Source organism: Oncorhynchus mykiss, chromosome 10 (assembly GCF_013265735.2).
Source record: "Oncorhynchus mykiss isolate Arlee chromosome 10, USDA_OmykA_1.1, whole genome shotgun sequence".
In the NCBI taxonomy this organism is placed as follows: Eukaryota; Metazoa; Chordata; class Actinopteri; order Salmoniformes; family Salmonidae; genus Oncorhynchus; species Oncorhynchus mykiss.
In genome coordinates, this window is record NC_048574.1 from 31,255,145 (window position 1) to 31,279,808 (window position 24,664).

Below are 24,664 nucleotides of genomic sequence, written 5' to 3' on the forward strand. Positions count from 1 at the left end.
GGCAGAGTCTATGAAGGCCAGCAGGAGCGGGAGGAGAATGTTTGGGTCAGGTTAAGTTTTTTCTTCTTCTGGTTATCTAGATCTCTGGCTCCCTCTTGAGTCATTTGGTCTTATTTCATCACACAGTAAGCTTAAAGCATCAGACAAGCTCAATGCATATAGTTGATTTTATTAAACCACATAGTGTGTCTAAATATGGAAGAATACACAGTAAAAACATTTGACCGAAAGAACAGACGACTTTCGACCAAGATTGTATTTAGTTGGGGAGAGCCCTAGAGCAAATACTGTCCAAATCCATATGGAGGGGAGTGTATGTCCAAAAAAAAGTATTCCTGTTGCACACATTTCAACGCATAGAAATGTGTATGCATTCTTTTAACAGGTTATATATTGTTATCGGGCCACACCTGACAAATGTTTTATGTTTTCCGTCCCAGGTTTTCCGCAAACAATTTAAACACAATCAAGTTGTAACTGTTCTCGATTACACATAGTAGGCCTATTGCTTTAGTTTGTTTAAATTATGATTAGTCACGGTTGCAAAAGCAGCAGTGTAGCGCCAGGGCTGTTGATGTGGGTCTAAGATAATTGGTAAGCAATATGCCCTATTAACCCAGGCTAAGGATTCTGGGTGGTTCGGTTTTTACTCTGTTCTCTGTGTCAATGCTGGAAAGACAAATAAACTGATATGTCTACTCTACTGGCTTGTAGTTGGCTTTTCAGAGAGAGGGATATATCCCTTTCGCAATAAGATGTTTTTTCCGCGAACTTTATCGTACCGCAAACTTTTTCTGTCTTTTCGATATCAAAGCCAACATCTTTATTTCCGCCAAACAACCTGTTAATCATTTCAGTAAAGTTCTGCCTATGGCTTAGTGGGAAAAGTAGACACAATGCTGAGGCGGCATTAGCAGGCACTACGCTCTTAAACTTTTGATGGTTTAAACTTTGCAAAGCATGCCACTTTGCCCATCTATTCGTATAGCCAACTACTAGGCATACACTGGATGTATCACAGAATTACAGAAATATTGGAATAAAGTAGGTTAATGCAATTGAAGACTTATTATTGATTACTTTACCAAAGTCATCCAATCCTTGTAATACATTTGAAGCAATAGCCTACCTGCATGTGGTCAACTAGATTATAATTTTAGCACCATGTAGATTGGAGACACGTCTTGATAAATGTAAGATTTTTGTTTGGATATTGGTTAGGCTACAATTAGCCTTGGGAAATGTTGGGTAGGTTGAGGTGAGGGCTGCTCATGATTAGAGGTCGACTGATTATGATTTTTCAACGCCAATACCGATTATTGGAGGACCAAAAAAAGCGGATACCTTTTTAGTCGGTGATTTATATATATTTTATTTATTTATTTATTTGTAATAATGACAATTACAACAATACTGAATGAACACTTTTATTTTAACTTAATATAATACATCAATAAAATCAATTTAGCCTCAAATAAATAATGAAACATGTTCAATTTGGTTTAAATAATGCAAAAACAAAGTGTTGGCGAAGAAATTAAAAGAGCAATATGTGCCTTGCTCAGAACATGAGAAAGCTGTGAGAAGTGACATACAGTGCCTTGCGAAAGTATTCGGCCCCCTTGAACTTTGCGACCTTTTGCCACATTTCAGGCTTCAAACATAAAGATATAAAACTGTATTTTTTTGTGAAGAATCAACAACAAGTGGGACACAATCATGAAGTGGAACGACATTTATTGGATATTTCAAACTTTTTTAACAAATCAAAAACTGAAAAATTGGGCGTGCAAAATTATTCAGCCCCTTTACTTTCAGTGCAGCAAACTCTCTCCAGAAGTTCAGTGAGGATCTCTGAATGATCCAATGTTGACCTAAATGACTAATGATGATAAATACAATCCACCTGTGTGTAATCAAGTCTCCGTATAAATGCACCTGCACTGTGATAGTCTCAGAGGTCCGTTAAAAGCGCAGAGAGCATCATGAAGAACAAGGAACACACCAGGCAGGTCCGAGATACTGTTGTGAAGAAGTTTAAAGCCGGATTTGGATACAAAAAGATTTCCCAACCTTTAAACATCCCAAGGAGCACTGTGCAAGCGATAATATTGAAATGGAAGGAGTATCAGACCACTGCAAATCTACCAAGACCTGGCCGTCCCTCTAAACGTTCAGCTCATACAAGGAGAAGACTGATCAGAGATGCAGCCAAGAGGCCCATGATCACTCTGAATGAACTGCAGAGATCTACAGCTGAGGTGGGAGACTCTGTCCATAGGACAACAATCAGTCGTATATTGCACAAATCTGGCCTTTATGGAAGAGTGGCAAGAAGAAAGCCATTTCTTAAAGATATCCATAAAAAGTGTTGTTTAAAGTTTGCCACAAGCCACCTGGGAGACACACCAAACATGTGGAAGAAGGTGCTCTGGTCAGATGAAACCAAAATTGAACTTTTTGGCAACAATGCAAAACTTTATGTTTGGCGTAAAAGCAACACAGCTCATCATCCTTAACACACCATCCCCACTGTCAAACATGGTGGTGGCAGCATCATGGTTTGGGCCTGCTTTTCTTCAGCAGGGACAGGGAAGATGGTTAAAATTGATGGGAAGATGGATGGAGCCAAATACAGGACCATTCTGGAAGAAAACCTGATGGAGTCTGCAAAAGACCTGAGACTGGGACGGAGATTTGTCTTCCAACAAGACAATGATCCAAAACATAAAGCAAAATCTACAATGGAATGGTTCAAAAATAAACATATCCAGGTGTTAGAATGGCCAAGTCAAAGTCCAGACCTGAATCCAATCGAGAATCTGTGGAAAGAACTGAAAACTGCTGTTCACAAATGCTCTCCATCCAACCTCACTGAGCTCGAGCTGTTTTGCAAGGAGGAATGGGAAATAATGTCAGTCTCTCGATGTGCAAAACTGATAGACATACCCCAAGCGACTTACAGCTGTAATCGCAGCAAAAGGTGGCGCTACAAAGTATTAACTTAAGGGGGCTGAATCATTTTGCACGCCCAATTTTTCAGTTTTTGATTTGTTAAAAAAGTTTGAAAAATCCAATAAATGTCGTTCCACTTCATGATTGTGTCCCACTTGTTGTTGATTCTTCACATATCTTTATGTTTGAAGCCTGAAATGTGGCAAAAGGTCGCAAAGTTCAAGGGGGCCGAATACTTTCGCAAGGCACTGTAATTTCCCTAGTTAAAATAAATTCATGTTAGCAGGCACTATTAACTAAGTATGCAGGTTTAAAGATATATACTTGTGTATTGATTTTAAAGAAAGGCATTGATGATTCAACGACAGTGCTTTTTTTCGCGATTGCGCTTGTTAAATCATCACCCGTTTGGCGAAGTAGGCTGATTCGATGAGAAATAAACTGGCACCGTATCGATTATATGCAACGCAGGACAAGCTAAATAAACTATTAATATCATCAACCATGTGTAGTTAACTAGTGATTATGTTAAGATTAGTTCCCCAGGTCATCTTAGGTTTCATTACATACAGTCGAGAAGAACTACTGAATATAAGAGCAGCGTCAACTCACCATCAGTACGACCAAGAATATGACTTTCGCGAAGCGGATCCTGTGTTCTGCCTTCCACCCAGGACAACGGAATGAATCCCAGCCGGCGACCCCAAAAAACAACTTTGTAAAAGAGGGAAACGTAGCGGTCTTCTTGTCAGACTCCGGAGACGGGCACATCGTGCACCACTCCCCAGTATACTTCTCGCCAATGTCCAGTCTCTTGACAACAAGGTTGATGAAATCCGAGCAAGGGTAGCATTCCAGAGGGACATCAGAGACTGTAACGTTCTTTGCTTCACGGAAACATGGCTCACTGGAGAGACGCTATCGGAGTCGGTGCAGCCAGCTGGTTTCTCCACGCATCGCGCCGACAGAAACAGACATCTTTCTGGTAAGAAGAGGGGCGGGGGCATATGCCTTATGGCTAACGAGACGTGGTGTGGTCACAAAAGCATACAGGAACTCAAGTCCTTCTGTTCACCTGATTTAGAATTCCTCACAATCAAATGTCGACCGCGTTATCTACCAAGGGAATTCTCTTCGATTATAATCACAGCCGTATATATCCCCCCCCCAAGCAGACACATCGATGGCTCTGAACAAACTTTATTTGACTCTTTGCAAACTGGAATCCATACATCCTGAGGCTGCATTCATTGTAGCTGGGGATTTTAACAAGGCTAATCTGAAAACAAGACTCCCTAAATTGTATCAGCATATCGATTGCGCAACCAGGGCTTGCAAAACCTTGTATCACTGCTATTCTAACTTCCGCGACGCATATAAGGCCCTGCCCCGCCCTCCTTTCGGAAAAGCTGACCACGACATTTTGTTGATCCCTGCCTACAGACAGAAACTAAAACAAGAAGCTCCCACGCTGAGGTCTGTTCAACGCTGGTCCGACCAATCTGATTCCACACTCCAAGACTGCTTCCATCACGTGGACTGGGATATGTTTCGTATTGCGTCAAACAACAACATTGACGAATACGCTGATTCGGTGTGCGAGTTCATTAGAACGTGCGTTGAAGATGTCGTTCCCATAGCAACGATTAAAACATTCCCAAACCAGAAACCGTGGATTGATGGCAGCATTCGCGTGAAACTGAAAGCGTGAACCACTGCTTTTAATCAGGGCAAGGTGACCGGAAACATGACCGAATACAAACAGTGTAGCTATTCCCTCCGCAAGGCAATCAAACAAGCTAAGCGTCAGTATAGAGACAAAGTAGAATCTCAATTCAACGGCTCAGACACAAGAGGTATGTGGCAGGGTCTACAGTCAATCACGGATTACAAAAAGAAAACCAGCCCCGTCACGGACCAGGATGTCTTGCTCCCAGGCAGACTAAATAACTTTTTTGCCCGCTTTGAGGACAATACAGTGCCACAGACACGGCCTGCAACCAAAACATGCGGCCTCTCCTTCACTGCAGCCGAGGTGAGTAAAACATTTAAACGTGTTAACCCTCGCAAGGCTGCAGGCCCAGACGGCATCCCCAGCCGCGCCCTCAGAGCATGGGCAGACCAGCTGGCTGGTGTGTTTACGGACATATTCAATCAATCCCTATCCCAGTCTGCTGTTCCCACATGCTTCAAGAGGGCCACCATTGTTCCTGTTCCCAAGAAAGCTAAGGTAACTGAGCTAAACGACTACTACTACTAGCTCTCACTTCCGTCATCATGAAGTGCTTTGAGAGACTAGTCAAGGACCATATCACCTCCACCCTACCTGACACCCTAGACCCACTCCAATTTGCTTACCGCCCAAATAGGTCCACAGACGATGCAATCTCAACCACACTGCACACTGCCCTAACCCATCTGGACAAGAGGAATACCTATGTGAGAATGCTGTTCATCGACTACAGCTCCGCATTTAACACCATAGTACCCTCCAAACTCGTTATCAAGCTCGAGACCCTGGGTCTTGACCCCGCCCTGTGCAACTGGGTACTGGACTTCCTGACGGGCCGCCCCCAGTTGGTGAGGGTAGGCAACAACATCTCCACCCCGCTGATCATCAACACTGGGGCCCCACAAGGGTGCGTTCTGAGCCCTCTCCTGTACTCCCTGTTCACCCACGTGATTGTTAAATCAAGGCCCCTGAACTTTCGTGTAGTTTCTGCACTATGCAATGATATGGGCAGCGACCATGTAACGCTTTTACAACATACAGAAGTGCACTGGTTATCAAGGGGCAAAGGATTGACATGTGCTTTTGAATTGAGAGACGAGCTTAAAGTTCTTTACTGACCATCATTTTCACTTGTTTGACCACTTGCATGATGAGTTTCTCACAAGACTGGCCTACCTTTTTTCTTGCCTGAATGATCTGAATCTAGGATTACAGGGACTCTGCAACTATATTCAATGTGCGGGACAAAATTTGGGCTTGATTTAAGAAGTTGGAGCTCTTCTCTGCCTGCATTAACAAGGACAACACACAGGTCTTTCCATCATTGTATGATTGTGTGCAAAAAACTTACGGACAATGTAAATGTGATATAGCGAAGCACCTGAGTGAATTGGGTGCGCAATTACGCAGGCACTTTCCCGAAACGAATGACACAAACAACTGGATTCGTTATCCCTTTCATGCCCTGCCTCCAGTCCACTTACCGATATCTGAACAAGAGAGCCCCCTCGAAATTGCAACAAGCGGTTCTGTGAAAAATGAATTTAATCAGAAGCCACTGACAGATTTCTGGATTGGGCTGCGCTTGGCAAATTGCACTGTTAAGACACTAATGCACTTTGCAACCACGTACCTATGTGAGAGTGGATTCTTGGCCCTCACTAGCATGACAACTAAATACAGGCACAGATTGTGTGTGGAAAATGATTTAAGACTGAGACTCTTTCCAATACAACCCAACATTGCAGAGTTATGAGCATCCTTTCAAGCACGCCCTTCTCGTTAACCTGTGGTGAGTTATTCACAATTTTCGATGAACAAATAAGGTTTTATATGTAAGATTGTTAAATAAAGAGCTAAATGAATGATTGTTATATTATTATTTGAGCCCTGGTCCTATAAGAGTTCTTTGTCACTTCCCACGAACCGGGGTGTAACGGTTTTCTAGGTGAGAAGGAGAGTCGGACCAAAATGCAGCGTGTAGATGGCGATCCATGTTTAATAAACAAATGTAAAACACGAATCAATTATAAACACTACAAAACAAATAACGTAACAAACGTAACGAAAACCGAAACAGCCTATACTTGCATAAACTAACACAGAGACAGGACCAAAGACACTAAGGACAATCAACCACAAAACCCAACACCAAACAGGCTACCTAAATATGGTTCCCAATCAGAGACAATGACGAACACCTGCCTCTGATTGAGAACCATATCAGGCCAAACATAGAACTAGACAAACTAGACATGAAACATAGAATACCCACTCAGCTCACACCCTGACCAACCAAAACATAGAAATATACAAAGTAAACTATGGTCAGGGTGTGACAGTACCCCCCCCCCCCCCCCCAAGGTGCGGACTCCGGCTGCAAAACCTGAACCTATAGGGGAGGGTCTGGGTGGGCATCTGTCCGCGGTGGCGGCTCTGGTGCTGGACGTGGCCCCCACTACACCTTAGTCTTCCCCCACGTTATCCTCTTCCGTGGCCTCCTCACCATGGCAACTCTTCTCAATGGACAGAGGGGCGGCAGCTCGGGACAGAGGGGCGGAAGCTCTGGACAGAGGGGCGGAAGCTCCTGGCTGACTGGCAGATCTGGAAGAGTCTGGTCGACAGGCAGATCTGGAAGAGTCTGGTCGACTGGCAGATCTGGAAGAGTCTGGTCGACTGGCAGATCTGGCGGCTCCTTGTAGACTGGCAGCTCTGGCGGCTCCTTGCAGACTGGCAGCTTTGGCGGCATTCTGCAGACTGGCAGCTCTGGCAGCTCTATGCAGACTGGCAGCTCCTTGCAGACTGGCAGCTCTATGCAGACTGGCAGCTCCATGCAGACTGGCAGCTCCATGCAGACTGGCAGCTCCATGCAGACTGGCAGCTCCTTGCAGACTGGCAGCTCCTTGCAGACTGGCAGTTCTGAACAGGCGGGAGACTCCGGCAGCGCTGTAGAGGAGGAAGGCTCTAACAGCGCTAGACAGGCGGGAGACTCCGACAGCGCTGGAGAGGAGGAAGGCTCTGGCAGCGCTGGACAGGCGAGGCGCACTGTAGGCCTGATGCGTGGTGCTGGCACTGGTGGTACTGGGCCGAGGACACGCACAGGAAGCCTGGTGCGGGGAGCTGCTACCGGAGGGCTGGGGTGTGGAGGTGGTACTGGAAAGACCGGACCGTGCAGGCGCACTGGAGCTCTTGAGCACCGAGCCTGCCCAACCTTACCTGGTTGAATGCTCACGGTCGCCCTGCCAGTGCGGCGAGGTGGAATAGCCCGCACTGGGCTATGCAGGCGAACTGGAGACACCGAGCGCAAGGCTGGTGCCATGTAAGCCGGCCCAAGGAGACGCACTGGAGACCAGATGCGTAGAGCCGGCTTCATGGCACTTGGCTCGTTGCTCACTCTAGCCTGGCCGATACGCGGAGCTGGAATGTACCGCACCGGGCTATGCACCCGCACTGGAGACACCGTGCGCACCACAGCATAACACGGTGCCTGCCCGGTCTCTCTAGCCCCCCGGTAAGCACAGGGAGTCTGCCCAGGTCTCCTACCTGGCGTAGCCATACTCCCTGTTAGCCCCCCCCCAAGACATTTTTGGGGCTGACTCTCAGGCTTCCATCCGCGTCGCCGTGCTGCCTCCTCATACCAGCGCCTCTCTGCTTTCGCCGCCTCCAGTTCCTCCTTGGGGCGGCGATATTCTCCAGGCTGTGCCCAGGGTCCATTACCGTCCAAATCGTCCTCCCAGGTCCATTTCTCCATGTAATGCAGCCTCTCCCACTGCTGCTGCTGCTCCTGCCTCTGTTCCTTCTCCTGCTGCTGCTGCCTGTTGACACACCGCTTGGTCCTGTTGTGGTGGGTGATTCTGTCACGGTTTTCTAGGTGAGAAGGAGAGTCGGACCAAAATGCAGCGTGTAGATTGCGATCCATGTTTAATAAACAAATTTAGAGGCCTCCCGAGTGGCGCAGTGGTTAAGGGCGCTGTACTGCAGCGCCAGCTGTGTCATCAGAGTCCTGGGTTCGCGCCCAGGCTCTGTCGTAACCGGCCGCGACCGGGAGGTCCGTGGGGCGACGCACAATTGGCCTAGCGTCGCCCGGGTTAGGGAGGGCTTGGTCGGTAGGGGTGTCCTTGTCTCATCGCGCACCAGCGACTCCTGTGGCGGGCTGGGCGCAGTGTACGCTAGCCAAGGTGGCCAGGTGCACGGTGTTTCCTCCGGCGCATTGGTGTGGCTGGCTTCCGGGTTGGATGTGCGCTGTGTTAAAGAAGCAGCGGCTTGGTATGTTGTGTATCGGAGGACGCATGACTTTCAACCTTCGTCTCTCCCGAGCCCGTACGGGAGTTGTAGCGATGAGACAAGATAGTAGCTACTACACAATTGGATACTACGAAATTGGGGAGAAAAAGGGGTAAAATTCAAAAAAAAAAAAAAATTATAATAAATAAATAAATAAATAAACAAATTTAAAACACAAATCAATTATAAACACTACAAAACAAATAACGTCACGAAAACCGAAACAGCCTATACTTGCATAAACTAACACAGAGACAGGACCAAAGACACTAAGGACAATCACCCACAAAACCCAACACCAAACAGGCTACCTAAATATGGTTCCCAATCAGAGACAATGACGAACACCTGCCTCTGATTGAGAACCATATCAGGCCAAACATAGAACTAGACAAACTAGACATGAAACATAGCTCACACCCTGACCAACCAAAACATAGAAATATACAAAGTAAACAGCGTGTGACACGGGGTGTATATTTGATGGTGTATATCTCAATGGACCCACATCTTCACACACCTACTACCACTCGTCCCGGCATGCGGACGGGAGATATAAACAGCTTATGAAGGCAAGATTGCTGTAAAATGGGTATTTTTGTAAGGGGGTCTTTTTTTTTATACAGGCAAAATACCATAAATCCTATGTGAAAGCAGTAAGAGCGAGTCAGGGGAGTTGATGCCTTTTGTGCTCTGGGATACATTTTTAAGGTGTAATCTCCTGGATGTGACCCCCTCCCTCTCCCTGTTATCTGATGGATCTCTGTTGGCTGTCTGGGGGGCTGTGGGACTGGTGTGGTGCAGCGCAGATGAGGACGGGGACTGGGAGGGATGAGGCCATACTTGCATCTCTCTGGTTTTGTGTGCCTGGGTGCTCGGTGGGCCTTAATTAGAAATGGAGACCTTGTGGAACCCAAAGCACAAAAGACATCAAACCCTTGACTCGCTATTACTGCGTTTACATCAGATTTATGGTATTTAGCTTGTAAAAATGTTTGCCTGGTTGCCAGCCTCTGTTAAGATGTTGCATTCCACTCCTTGTACTCTGTGTCGTTTGCCAAAGACACAGAGTACAATGAGTGGAATATTAAAAAAAAAAATGGTACCCAGACTACCACCACTGGTGCCATTCGCTCTGCTGCTTGTGGATGGATGGGAAGGAGAGGAGGAAGGGGGGCAGAGAGAAATAGAAAGAGGGAGAAAAATATCCTCTGTCTAGCCTGGAAGGAAGAGTCCCCTGGAGGCCTGTGTATCACAATACATTAATCTAGGTGTTTAATGAGCGACCAACTGCAGATTTAATTACCAGAGCATAGAGACCTGTGGCTGGAGGGACTGACCCCCTCCAAGCCTATGCCCTCTTACATTCACCCCTTAGCTCCAACAAACACTACTGGAATGGGCCCACACACACACCTGTATGTATGTGTGCCTGCTAAAGTTGAGCTCATCTGTGGCTCCTCTGCCACACGGGAGACATGAATGTGTTGCAGCCATCAGCTGAGCCTATAGGTTTGGTCTGCGCACCTCTGTGTTTGTGACTGTCTCCAGAGAGAGTATTGCTCTTGTTCTCTTGGCTCTGTTGGACAATGAGAGACATAAGGCTGTTAGGAATGCCTGATGCAAAGCATACACCTGTATGCTCCTCTTCAGCGCTAGAGGAAAAGAGAGAGAGAGGGGCAGGTGTGATCCTGACAGAGAAAAGAGTGTGTCGTGATGATCTGTTTATGTAAATGTAGGTTTAGAGGTTTCCCATCATTTATGCTGGGGCTGTATTCTTATTTTGCAAATTGGCCACAAAAAAGGGGGACTTAGCTTTTGTTCCTTCGTCAGCCTCTTGCTGTTTGTTTGGTCTTTTTCCCTTTTCTCCTCTCCTACACCTACGCTCTCCAACTTTGGACAATTGGTGTTATTAGTAATAGTGAGTGGGGATCTGTCTATATTCAGTCAGGCCAGCATGGCTTTGGAATCGGACGAATCCCATGTTTTTTCTTAATAATCTACTAGTGGTGTTGTCAAGAACTGGCTGGCCAAGCTGGCTGATTCCTAGCTGTCATGACCTTGTGACCTTTGGACCCCCATGTCAGAGGATGGCCGACTGGCCGGCCGGGGCCTTCATGTTAGATCCTTTTTAACAAACAGACTTAGAGAGCAAGGGCTCCCGCCTGCCTTCTGCACAGAATACTAGAGCTGCGTTCAGCAGGGAACAACATTGTGGAACGTTCAGATTAGAGGTCGACCAATTATGATTTTTCAATACTGATACCAATTATTGGAGGACCAAAAAAAGCTGATATCGATTAATCGGACGATTTTGATATGTATATTTGTAATAATGACAATTACAACAATTCTGAATGAACACTTTTATTTGAACTTAATATAATAGATCAAATCTATTTAGTCTCAAATAAATAATGAAACATGTTCAATTTGGTTTAAATAATACAAAAACACTGCGTTGGAGAAAAAAGTAAAAGTGCAATATGTGCCATGCAAAAAAGCTAACATTTAAGTTCCTTGCTCAGAACATAAGGACATATGAAAGCTGGTGGTTCAATATTCCCAGTTCTACAATATTCCCAGTTAAGAAGTTTTAGGTTGTAGTTATTATAGGAATTATCAGTTGACTATTTCTCTCTATATCATTTTTATTTAATATTCCTTTGACCATTGGATGTTCTTATAGGCACTTTAGTTTTGCCAGGCTAATCTCGGGAGTTGATAGGCTTGAAGTCATAAACAGCGCTGTGCTTTAAGCATTGCTAAGAGCTGCTGGCAAAACGCAGTAAAGTGCTGTTTGAATGAATGCTTATGAGCCTGCTGCTGCCTACCACCGCTCAGTCAGACTGCTCTATCAAATATCAAATCATAGACTTAATTATAATATAGTAATCACAGAAATATGAGCTTTTGGTCATTAATATGGTCAAATCCGGAAACTAATTTCGAAAAAACAAAACGTTTATTCTTTCAGTGAAATACGAAACCGTTCCGTATTTTATCGAACAAGTGGCAACCCTAAGTCTAAATATTGCTGTTACATTGCACAACCTTCAATATTATGTAAAATTCTGGCAAATTAATTACGGTCTTCACACAGTTCGCAACGTCTCAACGAGCAGCCCAAACAGTTGCATATACCATGACTCTGTTTGCACTGTACGCAAGAGAAGTGACACAATTTCCAGAGTTAATATTTCCTGCTAACATGAATTTCCTTTAACTAAATATACAGGTTAAAAAAGATATACTTATGCATATTGATTTTAAGAAAGGCATTGATGTTTAGGGTTAAGTGCATTTGTGCAACGCTTGCGCATTCGCGAAAAAAACACTTTTGTTAAATCATCACCCGTTTGGCGAAGTTGAAGTAGGCTGTGATTCGATGATAAATTAACAGCCACCGCATTGATTTTATGCAACGCAGGACAAGCTAGTTAACTTAGTAATATCATCATGTGTAGTTAACTAGTGATTATGTGAAGATTGATTGTTTTTTATAACATAAGTTTAATGCTAGCTAGCAACTTACCTTGGCTCCTTGCAGCCACAAGGTCCTTTTGACGCTGTGCTTGCGTAACCGGCGGTCAGCCTGCCACGCAGTTTCCTCGTGGATTGCAATGTAATCGGCCATAATCGGTGTCCAAAAAGGCCGATTACCGATTGTTATGAAAACTTGAAATCAACCCTAATTAATCGCCCACGCCGATTAATCGGTCAACCTCTAGTTCAGATAGAAATATATAATGTAGAACAGGGAATCACGTCTAGGGCCATGACGGTCCTGACATTTTGTCAGCTGGCTATTGCCATGTAAATGACTGCCGGTCTCACGGTAATTTACCGTTAATTAACATTAACACATTTAGCATCTCCAGGCCTCCAAGCATACAAGCCACTGATGTGCACGTTTGGAACATCTACATTAAAAAAAGGCTAGGCTATATGACAGAACCATATATTTGTAATCTCTAAACACACACTTTTTGCTGGAAACCCACTCCTCTCAACACACTTTTCAGGATTGTCTTCTTTTGGCAGGATCAGAGATAGGTTTGGAATATTGCTCACAGTGACCAGAGGGGCTAAGGAAAATCTTATGAAAGAGGGGTAAAAAGTAATTGAGGAATGTGCGATGTTTTATAGTAGATGGTAGAAGGGTAGACTAGAGATATGAAAAACAAGGTCAAGCTCTCTCTCCAGAGTGGATGGACAGCTTTGTGCTTCAGCCCTTTTTAAGTTTCTCTGGCGGTTGTTTACAAGTGCACCAGTGAAATATAGCTGGCCCTCTACTTAACCTTTTTCTGCAGTGGACTAAATCAGGGTCACACTGTTTTTCTTGGTAGTCTTAAACAAATCTACTTTATAACAAATGTATACACCTCACACACGTGGTTAAGGGCTTAAAACTCACCTGTACCATGTCAGATCTAGAGTTGAAATCTATTCAATTTTGAGTTTGCGTCCCAATATTATACTTCACAGAAGACTGAGATATAACAAAACCGTTTGACATAAAAACACTGGATTTTCGGCCTTTTGAAATAATGTTTAGTAGTTATGAAATTATGAAAAATATGAATAACATTCCACCCATTAGGGCTACAGGAAAAGGCTACAGTCCTGAAAAAATATATAGCCCAGATTCCCTTAAACAAGCTGTTCAGCACTTGCTGCTCTGCCATAGAGCTTCACTTACTATTGATATGGGGGACAAAGGAATCACAGTTTAAATTCCTCTTTCAAAGGCAGAGATACACTATAATCATTGATGTATGTTTATGTCTGTGTAGACTTTCTTCTCACCTAACTAAACTAATCTGTGTCCATTTAAGAATGTAGGCCTAATACATTTTAATTGACCTGAAGTTTATAGTTGCATAGTTTAGTAGCTAGCTCCTCAGTGCTGATACCCTGACCACACCACTCCCATCGCGTGTGCGAGCGTTACAAAATAAATGTAGAAATCCATGTTATTCAATTATTGAACCCAGACTGCTCGCACGCGTCAACGAGTGTCTGCATTGCTAAGGGCTAAAATAGAAGTCCTTTCTATTTCTGACGCTGAATGCGCTGCAAGGCCTGCCTCTCCCATCTCCTCATTGGTTTATAGAAGCAGGTACCCACGTGCTATCACCTCATTGGTTATACCCACGTGGGTGATTGAAAGACGAACTGTGTTGCCGGTTGTCGTGGTAATAGTATGAAAGTTTAGATGCCAATCACAATATAAGTTCACAGATGAAAAAGCCTGGAAGGAGAGATGACTAGAAACGATTCGGTTTACCGTTTTATGTGTGGATTAATTGTCGGAGTGGAGGACCTTGTGCATTTCAGGTAAAATAACAACCTAATGTTTATAACCCAGGACAAATTAACTAGCAACAGCATGCTAGCTAAATAGGACAAATTAGCTAGCAAGTGCAAGCTAACTAGCTAAATTGCCATAAATGTTTAATGCTTTTCGACCTGTCCCCAAATTAATATAATTGGTTCAGGGTTTGTTTTGATATTTTAACGTGCGTGTCGTGATCGCGTTTGGTGTAGGGGGACAAAATACATTTATGCACGATGGCGCACGCGCGCAGCCGGTTTGGGTTCCGTGTGAGTCTCACCACATTAAGGAACAACGTCTTGTCAAATAAGATATGTGGGATAATGTCTCGTGGTCATGTCTGGTGTTTATTTTTTCTGTGCTGATCAGCGCTGCACACTGGGAGAAAGATGTTTGCTGGAGACATGTTTGAAACGAGATTAAGTGCTCTAAAATGTCTCACAGTGGCTGTTAATGAGATTAGCAGAGCATCCAGGCCACAGCCGAGCAGGATCCAGAAACAAACCCCACAACTATTACAGTCAGGTAGTAAAGACACTGCTAGCCCGCTCCCTGATCTATTTGTGCTGTCTTGCCAAATCCTATGGTCATTGTCAAGACGCTGCAAACAGATCCGGGACCAGGATTGAAAACATTTGCTGTCTTGTGTGGTATTCTTTGTACCATCAGGCAGGAGCCCTTGTTCTCTAAGGCAGCAAGTGACAATGACCAAAGGAGTTTGACAAGACTCCACAAACAGATCAGGGACCAGGCTAAAACAGCGCATCTGGAGCTGCTATCTCTATCTACCATCAGCCAGGCTGCAACAGCACTTTCACTTGACTCCTCTAACTGGGCACAGACACACTTGAGCCATGATTGGAAACATGTGGTGAATTGTAGCTAGGTTGTCTGTTTTCTGTCTGCTGCAAAGAAAATGACTTGCTTTGAGTTTTTGGATGTAAGAAATACTTTTCCTGTTATAGTTTGTCTTTCCCTCTTGCTTGCTTACGGTCAACATATGATTTTCAGATGTCACTAAACTGACTGGCTATTTTGCATATCAGGAAATTAAGAGTTTCAAATCTCTATTTTTAGATGCCAGGTACAAAATGCTGCCCTTTGAAGTAGTAGGATATAGTTTGTGATTGTCATCTGCCTCCTGCAGAATCTTTTATGTCTGTATGCTACAATTTAGAATTATAAACAGTGCCTTGCGAAAGCATTCGGCCCCCTTGAACTTTGCGACCTTTTGCCACATTTCAGGCTTCAAACATAAAGATATAAAACTGTATTTTTTTGTGAAGAATCAACAACAAGTGGGACACAACCATGAAGTGGTATGACATTTATTGGATATTTCAAACTTTTTTAACAAATCAAAAACTGAAAAATTGGGCGTGCAAAATTATGACCTAAATGACTAATGATGATAAATACAATCCACCTGTGTGTAATCAAGTCTCCGTATAAATGCACCTGCACTGTGATAGTCTCAGAGGTCCGTTAAAAGCGCAGAGAGCATCATGAAGAACAAGGAACACACCAGGCAGGTCCGAGATACTGTTGTGAAGAAGTTTAAAGCCGGATTTGGATACAAAAAGATTTCCCAAGCTTTAAACATCCCAAGGAGCACTGTGCAAGCGATAATATTGAAATGGAAGGAGTATCAGACCACTGCAAATCTACCAAGACCTGGCCGTCCCTCTAAACTTTCAGCTCATACAAGGAGAAGACTGATCAGAGATGCAGCCAAGAGGCCCATGATCACTCTGGATGAACTACAGAGATCTACAGCTGAGGTGGGTGACTCTGTCCATAGGACAACAATCAGTCGTATATTGCACAAATCTGGCCTTTATGGAAAAGTGGCAAGAAGAAAGCCATTTCTTAAAGATATCCATAAAAAGTGTTGTTTAAAGTTTGCCACAAGCCACCTGGGAGACACACCAAACATGTGGAAGAAGGTGCTCTGGTCAGATGAAACCAAAATTGAACTTTTTGGCAACAATGCAAAACGTTATGTTTGGCGTAAAAGCAACACAGCTGAACACACCATCCCCACTGTCAAACATGGTGGTGGCAGCATCATGGTTTGGGCCTGCTTTTCTTCAGCAGGGACAGGGAAGATGGTTAAAATGATGGGAAGATGGATGGAGCCAAATACAGGACCATTCTGGCAGAAAACCTGATGGAGTCTGCAAAAGACCTGAGACTGGGACGGAGATTTGTCTTCCAACAAGACAATGATCCAAAACATAAAGCAAAATCTACAATGGAATGGTTCAAAAATAAACATATCCAGGTGTTAGAATGGCCAAGTCAAAGTCCAGACCTGAATCCAATCGAGAATCTGTGGAAAGAACTGAAAACTGCTGTTCACAAATGCTCTCCATCCAACCTCACTGAGCTCGAGCTGTTTTGCAAGGAGGACTTCATTCTTCCTGCTGCCGCATATATGGCTGAGACAATGCTGGGGGAAAAGGCATGAACACTAAATACAGGCACAGACTGTGTGGAATATATATTATTTTTTTATCTGAGACTCAACATTGCAGAGTTATTTTCATCCTTTCAAGCACACCCTTCTCATTAACCTGTGGTGAGTTATTCATAATTTTTGATGAATAAATTATGTTTTATATGTAAAATGACTAAATAAAGAGTAAAATAATTGATTATTATTATATTATTATTTGTGCCCTGGTCCTATAAGAGCTCTTTGTCACTTCCCACGAGCCGGATTGTGACAAAAACTCGCACTCATTCTTATGTTTAATAAATGTATCATATAGTGTGATGGCAATGATGGCAAAAAACAACATTTGAGAGTGCGCTGACCCTGGTGCTATTATCAATAGTTCAAAAACATCTGCTATGTGCCTCATTTACACTTGCGTGCTCTATTAGTGGTCTATTAATCAATCAGATATAAGTGCCCCTCTTGCTCCCTTACCGGGTAGATTTTGTCCTGAGCCCAATACCCACTGTCATCTCCCACAGAGAAGTGTGCTGCCTGCGTTGGCTAAATCAAGTTGTGAAGATTTTTAACTGGAGAGCAGGCTACAGACAGTGTCAAGCTGGAGGTTGAATCTTTGAAGGGGTACGAGACTATAAAAGTTTGGGAACCACTGATGTAGACTAGCCTACCCTCACTGTATCTGTGAGCTGTTGGCTAGAGTGCACCAGCCATGACCAAAGTAGGCACATTTGCTATTTAAAGGGATACTTCAGGATTTCTCCAAACTTTTGGATACCATTTTTATGTGTCTGTGTCCAGTATAAAGTTAGATGTAGTTTCGCGAGCCAATGCTAACTAGTGTTAGCGCAATAACTGAAATTTGTGGGTCTACTGGCATGCTTTTGTGACTAAATGATCGTTTGAGTTGAAAATGCGATGGAAACACATTGAACTTTAGATTTTTATTCAGTACATGCAAGCTTAAGAAAAAAAGTACATTTTGTGTGCACTACATCATCAAACGCAGATTTTTTTTATCCGCAACAAGTCCATTTGGTGGAAACACCAATGTTGGTAAAATGCGCATATTTTCTTTATGCAGATTCTAGAATATTTGCGTTAAAATCTGTCGCCAATTAGATGGAAACCTAACTAATGAGACCACCTCAATAATTTGGGATCAAACACAAGACTTCTGTGTTGGCTATGTTGTTTGATATAATTTAAGACTCTAGGTTTAAGGAACTGGCAGGTACAGCAGAAAAAAAGGTAAGTCCGGACCTCCCCACTACCCAGCCTTAGGCCTACATCAGCACAACCAGGGGAGAGCCCTGATTGTACATTTAAACATATTTCTAGCTAGCTACTGAAGAGTTGCCAATTACCAAGCACCCAAAACAGTCAGAACTTTCCATTCCTTCTGCGGCAGTCTTCTGCCAACATCATTATTAGGCTAAAAAAGGTACATTTGCCTATGATTTGAGCAGTGTGTGTGTCGTATTGCCATATAAATTATGTTTGATGCAGCTGATTAGCAGTTGCTGCTGTTTCAGGAGTTAAGGGTCACTGCAGGTGTCTCTACTGAACCTTTTTACCAGTTGCTTGCTGCCTCTGCAGCAGTTCATCTTTTCAAACTGAAGGCTTGACTTTTATTGTTTCATCTCATGCAAACCGAAACACTAAAGTGCATGAAGACGAGACACATTAAACATTTGTTTTTAGAAAATCACTCCGTCCTGTCTCTAACCCTATCGCTCTCTCTTTCTGTCTGTCTCTATAGCTGAGGAAGACGGTGTGTGGGAGAGTGGTCTGTCCTATGAGTGCAGGACGCTCCTGTTCAAAGCAATCCATAACCTGCTGGAGCGGTGTCTCATGAACCGTAGCTTCGCACGCATCGGCAAATGGTTCGTCAAGCCCTACGAGAAAGATGAGAAGCCCATTAATAAGAGGTAAGATGCTCCTACTCACTCCTCTTAACACCCCAGTTCCCCCTTCTTCCCTTCCCTTCCCTTCCCACTCCCCAGTTCCCCCCTTCTTCCCTTACAACTCCCCAGTTCCCCCCTTCTTCCCTTCCTCTCTCCCCAGTTCCCCCCTTCTTCTCTTCCCCTCTCCCCAGTTCTGCCTTCTAACCATCCCCAGTTCCCCCCTTCTTCCCTTCCTCTCTCCCCAGTTCCCCCCTTCTTCCCTTCCTCTCTCCCCAGTTCCCCCCTTCTTCTCTTCCCCTCTCCCCAGTTCTGCCTTCTACCCATCGCCAGTTCCCCCTTCTTCCTCCCCTCTCTCCAGTGTCAACGCTCCCACTGGTGTTGTAGTAACTCACTCAAGGATATAATAAAGATGGATTGAAAACTTAATTTATCAATAGTTCAAAAACATCTGCTATGTGCCTCATTTACACTTGCGTGCTCTATTAGTGGTCTATTAATCAATCAGATTTATGTGCCCCTCTTGCTCCCTTACCGGGTAGATTTTGTCCTGAGCCCAATACCCACTGTCATCTCCCACAGAGAAGTGTGCTGCCTGCGTTGGTTAAATCAAGTTGTGAAGATTTTTAACTGGAGAGCAGGCTACAGACAGTGTCAAGCCTGTTTTCTATACTCCGTTGGCTGTACTCCCTGGAAATGTGTTGTCGAGCCACAGCAATGGCTGAGCCACCCCCTCTACCCTCTATTTGGTGGGCAGGATTTGTCTCTGTCAGTGTCTGGCCTCTTACATAAGAGCAGGTACACGGCTGCTGAGGAGAAAACAACCGAGGTGGTGACACTCAGTCCGTCACTGCCTTTGCATGGCTCCCACGACTTCATCTAGCTCCCTGTTTCGCCCAGATGTTTGTGTATATTGATATTTCAATGGAGGCTTAGAGCTCTGTTTATGTAGACCTCCTGTCCCCTTTCATTTCAATGTGAATATAGCCTATGTATTTCTGAGGTGAAGCTTCTGCAGATTAAATACTTAAACAGTGTGGTGTGGTTAGCAGCCCGGAGCAGGGATTGAAAGGCAAATGAGGAATGAATGATAAAAGCCCCTAACTAACAAGCTAGGGGAGACGGGAGCTCTGTTCTGTTTCATACTGGATGGACTCACGGTGTTGTCACAGTGCAGTCATCCCAGGCAAGGTATTGTGTGTTTTTGTTTTTGTAGTAGATAAATGTCTCATATGTTGTTGCCAGAAACCCCAGGAAATCAGGTGACCACGGGAAATGCAGTCGGGTGAAGCAGGCAGGCATCATTGTGATGTGATGTGAAATCTGGGAGCTACTGGCTGGCTGGGGCCACAGGAACTGGTGGTGGTTGATTCTATGGTTAGTTGTTTCACACTCAGTCGGTGCTACTGTGGTAACAGCCATAGTTGATTATCTGATGGCTGTTATATCTTTATCTGATGATCACATCATAAGTTCCAGCCTTAACATTCTTTTAGAGCCCCTGAAATATTACTCCTTGTTAAAAATTACTATGTTTTCATTGTGCTTGAATGGGAATAAAATTGCTTAATTTTCGCATAACTAATCATACTACTAACACCCAACCTCAGCAGCACTGCTCTCTCTCTCTTTACCTCTGCTGGCTGGCCCAGTCGAGGAAAATGAACAATGGGGTTTCCTCAGTCAGCCCTGGAATTCGCAGCCAGCCAAGCCAGGCCCTTTCTCTCCAGTCTTCACCCACTGTGCTGCAAGGGGATGGGGACAGGGTATAAATATTGTAGATCTTCAGCCACCCAGAAAGGGACCAGTCATGTTCTCCTTAGGATGTTGTTGTTGTTCTTCACTCAGCAGTTTGTTCCTGTTCCAGCCGCTCGGCCACAGAGGCCAGACTAAGAGCAAAGCCATGACGATCGGACATTCATAACACATGGCTTGTGTTTTAATGTTGTGCCCGGTCGGAACAACTGGTCTATCTGAGGAGGAGGCCTTCTACCATTTAACCACCATATTTCAAGAGGAAAAGTTGCTTATTATCCTTTCTATTTAACTGGGACATTATAAGGATGTTTATTTCCAGAGAGTATTGTTTGAGTTGTTAGACTGTTAGGTACACAGTGCTGAGGTGCTGCTCAGAGAGAGAGAACGAGCTCTTTGCTTTACCTCCCCAGTGGCCAGCTCCAAGTCTCCCAGCTATGTGTGTTTTTCACCATGGCAAGGTTAAATTTGTCCTGTTCTTCCCCCAGGGAGCCTCCATCCACCAGGTTGGCGATAGCGTACACCTTATCACACATACCTTCGTGCAGTGGTTCCAAAACCTTTTATAGTCTCGTACCCCTTCAAACATTCAACCTCCAGCTGCATTCCCCCTCTAGCACCAGTGTCAGCGCACTCTCAAATTGTATTTTTTGCCATCGTTGTAAGCCTGCCACACACACACACACACACTATAAAATAATTTTATTAAACATAAGAATGAGTGTGTGTTTTTGTCACAACCCAGCTTGTGGGAAGTGACAAAGAGCTCTTATTGGACCAGGGCACAAATAATAATATAATAATAATACATTTTGCTCTTTATTTAGCCATCTTACATATAAAACTTAATTTGTTCATTGAAAATTGTGAATAACTCACCACAGGTTAACGAGAAGGGTGTGCTTGAACGGATGCACATAACTCTGCAATGTTGGGTTGTATTGGCGATAGTCTCAGTCTTAAATAATTTACCACACACAGTCTGTGCCTGTATTTAGTTGTCATGCTATTGAGGACCAAGAATCCACTCTCACATACAGTTGAAGTCGGAAGTTTACATACACTTTTGTATGTATGAAGAAGCCACTGCTCCTAAACTGCCATGAAAAGCCAGACTACGGCTTGCAACTGCACAAGGATCGTACTTTTTGGGGAAATATCCTCTGGTCTGATGAAACAAAAATATAACTATTTTGCCATAATGACAATCGGTATGTTTGGAGGAAAAAGGGGAGGCTTGCAAGCCGAAGAGCACCATCCCAACCGTGAAACACGGGGTGGCAGCATCATGTTGTGGAGGTGCTTTGCTGCAGGAAGGACTGGTGCACTTCACAAAATAGATGGCATCATGAGGCAGGAAAATTATGTGGATGTATTGAAGTAACATCTCAAGACATCAGTCAGGAAGTTAAAGCTTGGTCGCAAATGGGTCTTCCAAATGGACAGTGACCCCAAGCATACTTCCAAAGTTATGGCAAAATGGCTTAAGGACAACAAAGTCAATGTATTGGAGTGGCCATCACAAAACCCTGACCTCAATCCTATAGCAAATTTGTGGGCAGAACTGAAAAAGCGTATGCGAGCAAGGAGGCCTACAAACCTGACTCAGTTACACCAGCTGTGTCAGGAGGAATGGGCCAAAATTCACCCAACTTATTGTGGGAAGCTTGTGGAAGGCTACGCAAAATGTTTGACCCAAGTTAAACAGTTTAAAGGCAATGCTACCAAATATTAATTGAGTGTATGTAAACTTCTGACCCACTGGGAATGTGATGAAATAATTAAAAGCTGAAATAAATCCCTCCCTAGTATTACTCTGACATTTCACATTCTTAAAATAAAGTGGTGATCCTAAATAACCTAAGACAGGGAATTTTTACTCTGATTAAATTTGAGGAATTATGAAAACATTTAATTTTAATGTATTTGGCCTAGGTGTATGTAAACTTCTGACTTCAACTGTAGGTACGTGGTTGCAAAGGGCATCAGTGTCTTAACACTGCGATTTGCCAAGGCAGGATACTCTGAGCGCAGCCCAATCCAGAAATCTGGCAGTGGCTTCTGATGAAATTACATTTTCACAGAACAGCTTGTTGCAATTTTGATGAGGCTCTCTTTTTCAGATATCGGTAAGTGGACTGGAGGCAGGGCATGAAAGGGATAACGAATCCAGTTGTTTGTTTCATCAGTTTCGGGAAAGTACCTGCGTAATTGCGCATCCAATGCACTCAGGTGCTTCGCTCTTTCACATTTGACATTGTCCGTAAGCTTGAGTTCAGTTGCACACAAAAATCATACAATGATGGAAAGACCTGTGTGTTGTCCTGTTTTACCCTAACCCTAACCCTAATGCAGACAGAGAAGAGCTCCAACTTCTTAATCATGACCTCAATTTTGTCCCGCGCATTGAATATAGTTCAATTGGATATAGTTCCCTGTAATCCTAGATTCAGATCACTCAGGCAAGAAAAAACATAACCCAGATAGTTTGGTCGTGTGAAAAACTCATTATCATGCAAGTGATCAGACAAGTGAAAATGATGGTCAGTAAAGAAAACTTTAAGCTCGTCTCTCAATTTAAAAAAACTTGTCAATACTTTGCCCCTTGATAACCAGCAATGTTGTAAATGTTGTAAAAGCGTTACATGGTTACTGCCCATGTATCATTGCATAGTGCAGAAAATACATGAGAGTTCAGGGGCCTTGTTTCAACAAAGTTAACCATTTTCACTGTAGTGTCCAAAATGTCTTTCAAGCTGTCAGACATTCCCTTGGAAGCAAGAGCCTCTCGGTGGATGCTGCAGTGTACCCAAGTGGCGTCCAGAGCAACTGCTTGCACGCACGTTACCACTCCACTAGTCTTTGACAACTTTTTGGGCCTTCCTCTGACACCGCCTGGTATAGACGTCCTGGATGGCAGGAAGCTTGGCCCCAGTGATTTACTGGGCCGTACGCACTACCCTCTTTAGCGCCTTACTGTAAGATGCCGAGCAGTTGCCATACCAGGCGGTGATGCAACCATGCTCTCGATGGTGCAGCTGTAGATCTGGGGACCCATGACAAATATTTTCAGTCTCCTGAGGAGACTGCCTTCTTCACAACTGTCTTGGTGCGTTTGGACCATGATAGTTTATTAGTGATGTGGACACCAAGGAACTTGAAACTCTCGACCTTCTCCACTACAGCCTCGTCAATGTTAATGGGGGACTGTTCGGCCCTCCTTTTCTTATAGTCCATGATCAGCTCCATTGTCTTGCTCACATTGAGGGAGAAGTTGTTGTCCTGGCACTACACTGCCAGGTCTCTGATCTCTTTCCTATAGGCTGTCTCATTGTTGTCAGTGATCAGGCCTACCACTGTTGTGTCGTCAGCAAACTTAATGATGGTGTTAGAGTAGTGCACGGCCACGCAGTCGTGTGTGAACATGGAGTTCAGGAGGGGAATAGGCACACCCCTGATGGGCACAAGTGTTGAAGATCAGCGTGGCAGATGTGTTGTTGCCTACCCTTACTACCTGGGTGCGGATCCAGTTGCGGAGGGAGGTGTTTAGTCCCAGGGTCCTTAGCTTAGTGATGCACTATGTGGGCACTATGGTGTTAAACGCGGAGCTGTAGTCAAGGAACAGCATTCTCACATAGGTGTTCCTTTTGTCCAGGATGGAAAGGGCAGTGTGGAGTGCAATTGAGATTGCTTCATCTGTGGATCTGTTTGGGCGGTATGCAAATTGGAGTGGGTCTAGGGTTTCTGGTATGGTGGTGTTGTGAGCCATGACCAGCCTTTCAAAGCACTTCATGGCTTTCGAGTGCAACTAATCATTAAGGCAGGTTACCTTCACTTTCTTTGGCACAGGGTATGTTTGAAACATACAGAAAATACAGACTTGGTCAGGGAGAGGTTGAAAATGTAAGTGAACACACTTGCCAGTTGGTCAGCACGTGCTTTGAGTACACGTCCTGGTAATCCGTATGGCCCTGCGGCTTTGTGAATGTTGACCTGTTTAAAGGTCTTGCTCACATTGGCTGTGGAGAGCATCATCACACAGTCATCCGGATCAGCTGGTGTTCTCATGCATGCTTCAGTGTTGCTTGCCTCGAAGCGAGCATAAAAGGCATTTAGCTCGTTTGGTAGGCTTGCGTCACTGGGCAGCTTTGTGGTAGTAAATAGACGTCTACGAATAATATAGATAGTGTGGTCTACAGCTTATCATGAGGTATTCTACCTCCTTTCGAGCAATATCT

The 24,664-nt window shown here is 44.2% G+C and overlaps 1 protein-coding gene across 2 annotated transcripts in view; it reads left to right on the forward strand.

Moving 5' to 3' along the window:
* The window catches only part of LOC110534883 (mediator of RNA polymerase II transcription subunit 13-like), a 141,153-nt gene that overhangs the window by 13,719 nt on the left and 102,770 nt on the right, over positions 1-24,664 (forward strand). For both annotated transcript variants that reach the window (XM_036990067.1, XM_036990068.1), the window contains exon 3: positions 18,530-18,698. In XM_036990067.1, coding sequence (XP_036845962.1) covers positions 18,530-18,698 — 169 coding nt within the window. The remainder of the gene's footprint in view (positions 1-18,529; positions 18,699-24,664) is intronic.